This window comes from Moschus berezovskii, chromosome 25 (assembly GCF_049115385.1).
Source record: "Moschus berezovskii isolate FMDL1 chromosome 25, NW_MosBer_1.0, whole genome shotgun sequence".
Classification (NCBI taxonomy): domain Eukaryota; kingdom Metazoa; phylum Chordata; class Mammalia; order Artiodactyla; family Moschidae; genus Moschus; species Moschus berezovskii.
Window position 1 is genome coordinate 11601609 of NC_142484.1, and position 11640 is coordinate 11613248.

Sequence of the window (11640 nt, forward strand, 5' to 3'; positions counted from 1 at the left end):
AGGCCACCATCACCCTAATCCCAAAACCTGGTAAAGATCCCACAAAAAAAGAAGACTACAGGCCAATATCACTGATGAACATAGATGCAAAAATCCTTAACAAAATTCTAGCAATCAGAATCCAACAACACATTAAGAAGATCATATATCATGACCAAGTGGACTTTATCCCAGGAATGCAAGGATTCTTCAATACCCGCAAATCAATCAATGTAATACACCACATTAACAAACTGAAAAATAAAAATCATATGATTATCTCAATAGATGCAAAGAAAGCCTTTGACAAAATACAACATCCATTTATGATAAAAACCCTCCAGAAAGTGGGTGTAGAAGGGACATATCTCAACATAATAAAAGCTATATATGACAAACCCACACCAAACATTATCCTCAATGGTGAAAAACTGAAAGCATTTCCCCTAAAGTCAGGAACAAGACAAGAGTGCCCACTCTCAACACTACTATTCAACATAGTTCTGGAAGTTTTGGCTACAGCAATCAGAGCAGAAAAAGACATAAAAGGAATACAAATTGGAAAAGAAGAAGTAAAACTTTCACTGTTCGCTGATGACATGATCCTCTACACAGAAAACCCTAAAGACTCTACCAGAAAACTACTAGAGCCAAAGCAATCTTGAAGAAGAAGAATGGGACTGGAGGAATTAACCTGCCGGACTTCAGGCTCTACTACAAAGCCACAGTCATGAAGACTATGGTACTGGCATAAAGACAGAAATATAGATCAATGGAACACAATAGAAAGCCCAGAAATAAATCCACGCACCAGGGACACATTATCATCGACAAATGAGGCAAGAATATAAAATGGAGAAAAGACAGTCTCTTTAACAAGTGGTGCTGGGAAAACTGGTCAGCCACTTGTGAAAGAATGAAACTAGAACACTTCCTAACACCATACACCAAAATAAACTCAAAATGGATTAGAAAGCTAAATGTAAGACCAGATTCTATAAAACTCCTAGAGGAGAACATAGGCAAAACACTCTCCAACATAAATCACAGCAGGATCCTCTAAGACCCACCTCCCAGAATATTGGAAATAAAAGCAAAAATAAACAAATGGGACCTAATTAAAATCAAAAGCTTCTGCACAGCAAAGGAAACTATAAGCAAGGTGAAAAGACAGCCTTCAGAATGGGAGAAAATAATAGCAAATGAAGCAACTGATAAAGGATTAATCTCCAAAATATACAAGCAGCTCCTGCAGCTCAATTCCAGAAAAGTAAATGACCCAATCAAAAAATGGGCCAAAGAACTAAACAGACATTTCTCCAAAGCAGACATAAAGAACACATGAAAAAATGCTCAACATCCCTCATAATCAGAGAAATGCAGATCAAAACCACAATGAGATACCATTTCACACCAGTCAGAATGGCTGCTATCCAAAAGTCTACATGCAATAAATGCTGGAGAGGGTGTGGAGAAAAGGGAACCCTCTTACACTGTTGGTGGGAATGCAAACTAGTACAGCCACTATGGAGAACAGTGTGGAGATTCAACTTTGACTTTGAAGTCTTTAACCCAGAACCCAGCACACAGTTCTTTCTTGTACATTTGTTGGATGATATAAAATATCTTATGGATACATATGACATTTCTTCCAATACTGAAACCATGCAACTGAAGTACTGCTCTGCCCTAAATCTTTGATGTAGACTGGCATCATAGGTGCCCCTGATGTCTGCCATTAGACCCACTACCTAAAGCCAGTTGTATGTCCCTGGGCTAGTCTGAAGCCTTCACATTGCCATTTAACCACTTATCCTCCTAGCAATCTCCTCTCCAAAGAAGACAGAAATGCATATGTCATGTAGTTGCTAGAAAGATGACATGAAAGCACAAATGTCAAGCATGGCCCTTAGTATCCACTTTGTTGTTGTTCTAGCAGGATTTTTCTCCAAATAGGCAAGGTTCTTCATCTTCATGTCCATGCAGATCAGTTTGATTTTCCAGCCAAACTTCAAGGAGGAGATTACAGTTCAATTCTCTGTGTTCTGAGAAGCTTCAAAGTCCACTCGCCCAGGACACTGACGAAGGTAAAGATTTTATCGAGACCTTTGTGGTTTTTTTTCAGCTCTATTAGTGGCCTAAAGGGGAAAACTAGGGCATGGGAGAGCATATATAACTAGGGGTTTCCAGTGACCACTACATGCTAAGAATCTGAACTTCCCTGAGCCCTTGGAGCCAAAAAGAAGCATGAAGTGGCTTGTGCTCCTCGGCCTGGTGGCCTTCTCAGAGTGCATAGTCAAGTAAGTATGGGGACTGTAAGCCACATCATATTCCTTTCTTGGATTTTTCTTTTCATCTGATTATTCTTCCACCCCTCAGGTTTAGAAGGGAATGGAATATTTCTCTAATTGTCTTAAAGTTCAACTCTTACTTATTGATAAGGAGCTTGCTATCCCTGGTGGCTCAGAGGTTAAAGCGTCTGCCTCCAATGCAAGAGACCTGGGTTCGATCCCTGGGTCGGGAAGATCCCCTGGAGAAGGAAATGGTAACCCACTCCAGTATTCTAGCCTGGAGAATCCCATGGACAGAGAAGCCTGGTACAGTCCATGGGGTCGCCAAGAGTCGGACACGACTGAGCGACTGAACGGAACGGAACGGATAGGAATTGTGGATCCAAAGGTCTTGGTGTAAATTTGCATGGTTGCCCAACTCTTGGGGTCCAGTCATGTCATGATCTATTGAAAATTTAACACCTTGCAGCTGTTCAGTGCACAGTTTGTGCAGATGCAGGTGTGGTCCTGTGGAATAGCTCTTTTCTACCTTTTATTCACCATGTCCTCTCTGTTCCCGCTCTGCTTCCGTGTTTATGTGTCTATGTCTGCATCTCGGTATCACTGTCATTTGTCTCTCCATCTCTTTGGAAGTCTCTGTGAGTGTATTTCTCTCTGTGATGTTTTCTTTCAGTTTTTCATTTGACTCTTCCTTCCTTCTCAAGTCTCTGAATTTCACTTACTTGTTCCCTATCACTTGGATTCTTCTTTCAACCCTCTCTTCTCTTTCAACTTGGAGAAAGATACACTGTTTTATATCTGACAAGCAGTGTGACCACAGCCAACTCAGAAACTTCTTGCATTTCAAACTGCTCCCTTGTAAAAGAGGATAAGACTCACCCTTCTACCTCCTCCCTTGAGCTTCTATGAGAAGGATAGAGTGGAATGCAACAGCAAAGCTAATGGCTGTCATTGTTGAGACTTCCTATTTATCAGGTACCTTATGTCCATCATTTCACTCATCCCCAAGACATTCTATTTGGAGGGTTTGTATTGTTACATTCCACCATTTTACCGAAGGATAGTCTGAGACCCCACATGGTCATATGACTTACGGAAGATTGCAGAACAGAACCTGTATTCAAACCCATGTCTTTGCCATGGTATATGCATAAAATTCTGATAATAACGTCCCTCATAAAAATGACTAGAAAATACACAGGGCCATTACAATGACAGCTAATCGTAGCTCCTTCTTTGTTTTCTTTGTCAAATGCTCGGTGAAAGAATACCTCTAAGGAGAGTGAAGACCATGAGAAAAGCCCTCATGGAAAAAAATATGCTGAAAAGTTTCCTGAAGGGACATGATTATAGACTGTCCCAGATCTCCTCTCGTGGCTCAAATCTTACTGTTCACCCCCTGAGGAATATCATGGATGTAAGTATTTTGGGAGCATGGTGCTCCAAAGCGTCCCCTGGTGCTCTAGCCTAGCACAGGGGCTCACCTGGGTGCCAGGCGGGATATTGGGTTTGGGGTTCCTGCAGGAGGCAGAAACACTGGAAAACAGGGGCCCCACGCAGAGGAGAAGGCACTCTCATCCTCAACTGCTGGTTTTTGTGACTGGGCCAGGCAATTACCAGGTGGCAGGTAAATATCTATTTTGTGTCAAAGATGTGTCATTAGTTTGAGGGAGATTGTTCCTTCTGAACTAAGTGAACCACTCAGTTACAAATGAAGAGTGAGCCATCACTTATGAAAAGGTAGAACCAACTGCAAACAACAGTGAATCCCCAGGCAGAGGAATTCAGTTTCCACAGATGCAAGAACCACAGTAGTAAAAAGTTACTGAGCCCAAATTCCGTGTAAGGCCATAAGAATCTAACACTGTGGCTACTGTTTTTAGATTAGAAACGGGGCTTATTTTGTCTTCAAGAATTCCCATGCCAGCCTCAGAGACAGACAAAGGGTAAATACACGTCAAATGAAAGGGTGACCTCTGTGGTGTTGATTGGATGTGTTGCTTGAGTTTAGAGAGTGGCTGAGGTTGTTCAAGAAGGACCTCCTGGAGAAGGGGGAGATAGTCTGGGTTTGAAGAAACTACAGAACTTCACAAATGAAGGCACCAGGACTTCCCTGGATGCCCAGTGGTCCTGGAGGTCCAGTGGTCCTGGAGGTCCAGTGGTTATGCATCTGCACTTCCAATGCAGGAGGTACTACTTCAGTGACTGGTCATAGAATCAATATCCTCATACAATGTAGCACAGGAAAAATATATCAAATGCAGATACCTCTGTGACCAAAGTCTGTGAGCTCATGGTGGTTAGAAAGTGATCTCAAGAGATATGTGATGCCCAGACAGAGGCAACAGTGTGGGAATAGAAGGTAGCCAGTTCTGCACTAACCCACTCCCTCCTTTTCCCTGTAGAAGCTCTACGTGGGTAACATCACCATTGGAACACCCCCTCAGGAATTCCAGGTTATCTTTGACACAGGCTCATCTGACTTGTGGGTGCCCTCTGTCTTTTGCAACAGCACAGCCTGTGGTGAGTACAGACACCCCCTCCCTGGACCATGTTTCACTTGCCCTGCTGCCCTGTTTCCACCCTTGGCACTTGATGAAACTTATCTCTTGTGTCTGCAGCTACGCATGTTATGTTCAGACATCTTCGGTCTTCCACTTTCCGGCCTACCAGAAAGATCTTCAGCATCACCTACGGTTCTGGGAGGATGAAAGGAGTTGTTGTTCATGACACAGTTCGGGTAACACTATAGCAAATGCTGAATCAGGACTAGCTAAGGAGTGACCACTGCTTGCAAAACAGATGCAAGACCACCTGGCAGGACACTTCCTAGCCTGACTCCCATAGACATTGGCCATCTTACCCACAGGATCATGTCCCTGGGGAGGCAGTGCCCATGGTAACAAACAATCAAAGAGATTAGCTAACCCAGAGAGAGGCTTGAGGTGTGGACTTGCAGCTCCTCTGCTCATTAGCAGTTCAAGGTTTATTTTGCTGGGAGCGAGTAGAGGGGATAAAAGCACTCACTTTTGTGTTCACAGACTGTCACAGGCACTTTCAGGTAATAACTGGTTTAATCCTGCAACAACCCCACACAACAGGTTGTCTGATTAGATCATGAGACATATGAAGAAACTGAGGTGCAGACAGCAAGGGCCTTGCTGAGGTCACACATGTGGTAAGCGGTGGAGTTAAGCTGGCTTTTCAGGACTGTAGTTGCTGTGGCGTGTTTAGGGACAGGATAAAACTGATCTGGGGACCCTGGGCGCAGTCAAGGGCTTTGGGTATCCAGAGTGGGAAACTGGAGGCCTGAGATGTCAAGGGGCCTGAAAAATGAGTTCTCACTCTAGAGGGCCCTTGAGAGTCTAATAAACCTATGGCCTGCCTCCCCAAAGCACTTGACTAGTTACCTCTCTCTCTTTCCCTCTCATTCACACTCACACATATACACACATCCCCAAAAGTGAATTCCCCAGGCAGTGATTTCATAGAAACCTGCAAGCAAGATTGTGTTTTCGGCTTGTGTCTTCCTGGACAGAAGCAGAATCCACAGTACCTTACAGAGAATGCAGTTCATTCCTGTCATTAGTTCATAGAGATGCCAGGGAAGGCTATCTTGCTCTTGTTCGTTTTGTTTAGAAGGGGGCACCAATGGGACCTGGCCTGGCTCTTGCTTGCCCCACCTGTACAGAAGCCAAGAGTCTAATCTGACTCCCTCAGGTGGTGTTTTTCAGAGGGGCAGATGTTTTAAAAGTCACAGCCTCTGTCAAATGGAATCCAAACTCCCCTCCCATCTTGGTCTAACCGTCTGAGGTCCATCAAAGACACAGCCCAGACTCAATTCTTCTCTAGGATCTAATGGCAATGCACCCAGCCCAGTCCTAGCCCCACTTCATGTATCTGTAAGTGCGAACACTCTTCTCTCCACAGATTGGGGACCTTGTAAGTACTGACCAGCCATTTGGTCTAAGCGTGGCAGAATACGGGTTTGAGGGTATACCTTTTGATGGCGTCTTGGGCTTGAGCTACCCGAACATGTCTTTCTCTGGAGCCATCCCTATCTTTGACAACCTGAAGAATCAAGGTGCCATTTCTGAGCCTGTTTTTGCCTTCTACTTGAGCAAGTAAGTCTGAGATGGACAATCCCTTTTTCCAAATTAGCTGTAAGATGCTTTCAGTTACACAAAAATTATAGAACAATTGATAAAAAAAGATCCTGAGAGATAATCTAACCCAGGATTACTATGGCCCCAGGGCCCTACCTGGCTTCACCACTGGCTTTTCTAAATAACGTTTTATTGGAAACAACCGTGCTTCTGGGCTCAAGACCTGTAACTTCATCTAGGGAGTTGGGTGAGGAGGAAGACTAATGGAAGGCAACAGGAAACACGTTTAAGGTAATGGCATTAGGATTTGCTTATGAATTTGATAAACTAGGAAGGAAAAGGATGGTGGATATCTTTCCTTCCTCATTAGCATTTCACTGGGAGCCGGGGCCAGCTACCCAATTTGTAGAACTCCCAGGCATTGATTTTCCTGAAAAATGAGAAGGTGGATAAGGGGAAAGCCAAAACACTTCAGCACCCTTCCCTTTGAGGTTATCTCAGCACTCAGGTCGCAGGAGGTCCAGAGCATCTTTAGAAGACTTAGTGGGTAGAGCCCAGCCAGGTGACTCAGCTTCTAACCTCCTCTGTGCCACTCATTAGACAGTAACAGATATCAGTTTGGATCTCATTCGCTTCTAGACTCAATTTCTACATCTGTAGATGGGGACATTATTAGGGTCTGATGGGTGGACAAGCTGAGCTCTCAGACAGTGCTGTTGTTACTATACTCCAAGGATCCCACCTCTCTTCTCTCTACAGAAACAAGCGGGAGGGCAGTGTGGTAATGTTTGGTGGGGTGGACCACCGCTACTACAAGGGAGAACTCAACTGGGTACCATTGATCCAAGCGGGCGACTGGAGTGTTCACATGGACAGGTAAGCCTCTCCCTCTGAGGGTCAGCACAGGTCATGCTGCCGCTACTGTACATGGACACAGGCAGACACACACAAATGCATTCTCAGAAACATAGTCACACAGACATATACACCACCCACAACGACAAAGACAGACACATAGACACATGGAAACACACAAGCAGACACATATAAACATACACAGAGTCACATAAAAACATGTACAGCTAGTCACAGACACACAAGAACACACAGAGACACAAACAAGCACACATATAAACAGACACACAAGCACATGATATGCAAACAACCCATGGGTTCCTAATCCCCAGGTCTCCTGACCAGGGCTCTGACCAGGGTCCTGAAAGGATCTGGGGAGGTCTATGCCCCTGGGAGAGGGCTGCACCCACTGCCCTGTGAGGCGGGGAGCATGGTTAGAGGGCTCTGCAGTGTGGTGAACAGAGGCTCAGGGAGGATTTCTCCAGCCTGGACAGAGTTGTGATAAGATGACCAACTCTCCAGGGCTCCCTGGGACCAAGGAAGTTCTCAGTACAGATAAATGCCTGCTTACAAACAGGGACAGTCCTGAGAAAATGGGGAAAACTGGTCTCCTTAGGGAGAAACTACCCAGCAGTGGAGAGAGGTTGGCTGCAGTCTTAAGACGTGAAAGCAACTAATAAAAAAGACACCCCATGTACCTGGGCACACAGTGGGGCAGGGGCTATAACAGAGAATCAGGAAGGTGGGATCCAGGAGTGACCTGAGGACCAAGGCATAATTGATAGGATTCCATGTGATATGCTCAGACAAAAGCTGACCTGTCCTTTGGAGTTTCTGTGGGCTAGTCATGTATTTCCTGGCCAGGGACTGAGGGTCTGAGCTGATTGTAGGAGCAGTGCTGGGAGACACCCTCTCCAGAGGAGCCCCTCTCTCCCACCACTACGAGGATCTGCTGCCCCTGTGAATCTCCATCTTCACTCTGTGTGTGATACGTTATTTGTTCCCCCAGATACAGCTCTCTGATGTTTCTCATTATTTTCACAGTCTTCATTCACTCATTGAACAGACAAGCACTGTGCATCCACTGTGTGCCAGGCACTTTAGGGAGGCAATGAGAATAAAATTCACCCTCACATATAAGAAGGCAGATGAACATAAAGTGACTTGCCCACATAGTGAATTGTCAGTTTGGAACATGCTATAATGAGGAGGAGAAGGCAATGGCAACCCACTCCAGTACTCTTGCCTGGAAAATCCCAGGGACGGCAAGCTTGGTGGGCTGCCATCTATGGGGTCGCACAGAGTCGGACACGACTGAAGTGAGTTAGCAGCAGCAGCAGACATGACGAAGGGTCTACAGAGAGTGACCAAGACAGGAGACTGACAAACACCAGGGGAAATACTCCCTTGAATCCGTGACAATTCAACTGGATTCTGGAAGATGAGAGGAAATTTGCTAGTCAAAGGTGAGGGGGCTCCTCTAGGAAGGAAGACCAGCTTGTGTCAAGGTGCAAAAGAGCCTGGTGTATACAAGTACTGCATTCGAGGATGTCAAGAAAGATGCAGTGTCGAGAGCAAAGGAAAAGAGGGCCAGAGACAAAGGGCTGTTCAGGAGACAGTCGGGAAGGGGGCAGCTCTGGGGAGACTCAGAGTGCCCTTGATGCCCCTTTCTTCCACTGTCTCTCAGCATCTCCATGAAAGGAAAGGTTATTGCTTGCTCTGGCGGCTGCAAGGCCCTTGTGGACACTGGGACATCACTGATCGAAGGCCCAACAAATCTGGTCAATAACATCCAGAAGCTCATTGGCGCCACTCCACGGGGTTCCAAGGTGAAGGGTCATGCCCCTGGGTCACTCCCAATCTCCACACAAACAAGGATCTCCAGGGCCAACCTCTCTCCCTCTCTCTCTAACAGCACTACATTTCATGTTTAGTGGTCAAAACCCTGCCCTCTATTATCTTCACCATCAACGGCATCAACTACCCAGTGCCAGCTCGAGCCTACATCCTCAAGGTGAGGGGACAATACTGAGGGTTGGTTCTCAAAGTGGAGCTTGCGGGAACCCTTGGGCAGCTTCTTGGAGGTGGGCGCCCTCTGCAGGCCATGTCACACCATTGCAGATGCTTCTGAGCATTATGGCTGGGCCAGTGCCTCCCACAAAACCAACCTCTTGGGAGGAAAGTGCCGTCTGGGACACTGATCTTCCAAAAATAAACGTGAAGACACCACACCATGCTGGCATGGTGGGAGTCACAAGGGAAGGGGAACACTAAGGTCCTCAGTCCTCAAAGAGCTTCAATTCAATCTGAACCCTTAGGTGCATATGAAAGTCAGTTCTACCAGTCCTTGAAAAGGCCATGTTACAACGAGAATGGCTGGGGACAGTCTCAGTGTGATGTCTCAGCATAAGATAACAGTATCGCTTCCCTTCTCAAAGTTTTCCTGGTTTGGATGATAAACTACTTTGTCAGCCTAGTTCTCGGCTGCATCTTCCCCTTGCTCTGGCCAGGTGTCCCCATTTTGAGGTGCGGTACCTGACCCCTCTGTGGGGAGGTTGGATACTAAGGTGAATAAGGGTGCACGGTGACTGCTCAGCCCCAGCACAGGGTGGAGGCTTCATGTCAGCTCCCTATGGAAGTTCAGAAAAGGCTGATGGGCTCAAAGAAGGCTTTGAGGAAGAGATGGAAATTCAGGAGTTCTAAAACCACAAACTCATGGAGCCATATGGAGGGTTGCTTGGTTCTAGGCAAAACTTCCCTGGATTCCATGCAAATGGCATCCCAAGGTGCTCTGCACTGGGGCACTGGGGACTTACTAGGGGTGATGAGGGCTACGGACTGACCGGTGGGGATGGGGAACCAGAGTACGTTACCGAACAAGCCTGGAGTGGCCAAAGAGGGTGACTGTGGGCCTAAGGAGGCTTCCCAGAGTTCCTGAGTTAAGTCTGCAAGAACGTGTTGTGGGCCCTGCTCTATTTAAGATGGATAACCAACAATGAGTTACTGTGTAGCACAGTGAACTCCGTTCAGTATTATGACAGCCTGGATGGGAGGGGTATCTTTGGGACCAGGTTACCTGGATACATATGGTAGAGTCGTTTACTGTCCACCTGAAACTCAGAATATTGTTAATCAGCTATACTCCAATAGAAAATAAAGGTTTTTAATAAAGTAAGGATTGTGGGGACGCAGGAGGAGAAACAGGATTCTCTGCAGAGAAAACAAGGAGCAGGAGTCAGAAGGAAAGAAAAAGGGACTGAGGAGAACTATAGACACTCGTGTTCTGTTTTAAAAAATTATATTAAAGTGTGGCTAATTTTCAGTGTTGCGTTAAGTTCTGCTGCACAGCAATGTGACTCAGTTATACAGATAAAATCTTTTTTCTTATTCTTTTTCATATGGTTTATCTCTAGATATTGAATATAGTTTCTTGCGCTCTACAATAGGGCTTTGTTGTTTTCATTCCTGTTTCCTGAACTCCCAGTCCTCCACTCACCACACCCTTCCTCATGGCAACCTCATGTCTTGGACCTATTTGGTTTTGCATGAACTGTCACATCCCCTGATTCTGAGAAAACCCCTTGATACTTACCAAAAGAGGGAAATAAAACCAAGAATTGTGCAGGGTCTGGATATTGGGGAGGTCGCCGGTAAGGGCTCATGCTGACTGGTGTATGTCTTGACTCCACCAGAATTCTAGAGGTGAATGCTATACCGCCATTAGAGAGAACATACTGAGGACATTTAGAGAGACCTGGATCCTGGGTGATGTCTTCCTGAGGCGGTATTTCTCAGCCTTTGATCGAGGAAATGACAGGATTGGCCTGGCCCGGGCAGTGTAAATGCTTGGAGTGGTTCAGGAATCAGTAAGGCCACTCCTAACACACACTCAATCACCCTTAGGGCACACCTGCCCAGGATGCTGATGAACTGTATTTGGTGGTCTGCACACTCTATTCTCAGTAAAGAATAAAGCGTTCCACTTGTGATCTTGCTGAAACAAAAGGGTGCCTCTGTTTGTGTCTGGGATGAAGGATCGAGAACCAAGTCTGAATCAAAATTGAGAGGAGCACAACTCCAACTGGCTTCAAGTAAAAGGGAGACTCATTGAAATGATTATGGGAATCCAGAGCACAAGAATCAGAGCAAATACAAAGATCTCAGTGACTGGACCCAAGAAATGAACAGTCATCAATTCTCTCTCACCCTCCCTCTTTCCCTTCGCTCTTTTTTGATGGTCTTAGCCTGGCAACTTTCTTCCTTAAGGCTTCTACACCCAGTGAGGGAGTCCAAACTACTTGCCCTAGGGATTTATCTGGAGGTCATCTCCAATAACGAAAGAATAGATTGCAGACATCAGAGTTCAAGGGTGTTCTCTGAATGACCCACCTCACATCACATGTATAGCC

At 45.8% G+C, this 11640-nt stretch overlaps 1 protein-coding gene across 1 annotated transcript; it reads left to right on the forward strand.

The window, feature by feature from the left end:
* Window positions 1–2179: 2179 nt before the first annotated feature.
* LOC129548455 (pregnancy-associated glycoprotein 1-like) lies at window positions 2180–11073 on the forward strand. The gene is made up of 9 exons (XM_055414977.2): window positions 2180–2279; window positions 3537–3687; window positions 4676–4793; window positions 4892–5010; window positions 6201–6394; window positions 7136–7252; window positions 8919–9060; window positions 9147–9245; window positions 10924–11073. Exons 1-9 carry the CDS (start codon window positions 2227–2229, stop codon window positions 11071–11073), a joined length of 1143 nt encoding a protein of 380 aa, XP_055270952.2. The 5' UTR covers window positions 2180–2226.
* The last annotated feature ends 567 nt before the right edge of the window (window positions 11074–11640 follow it).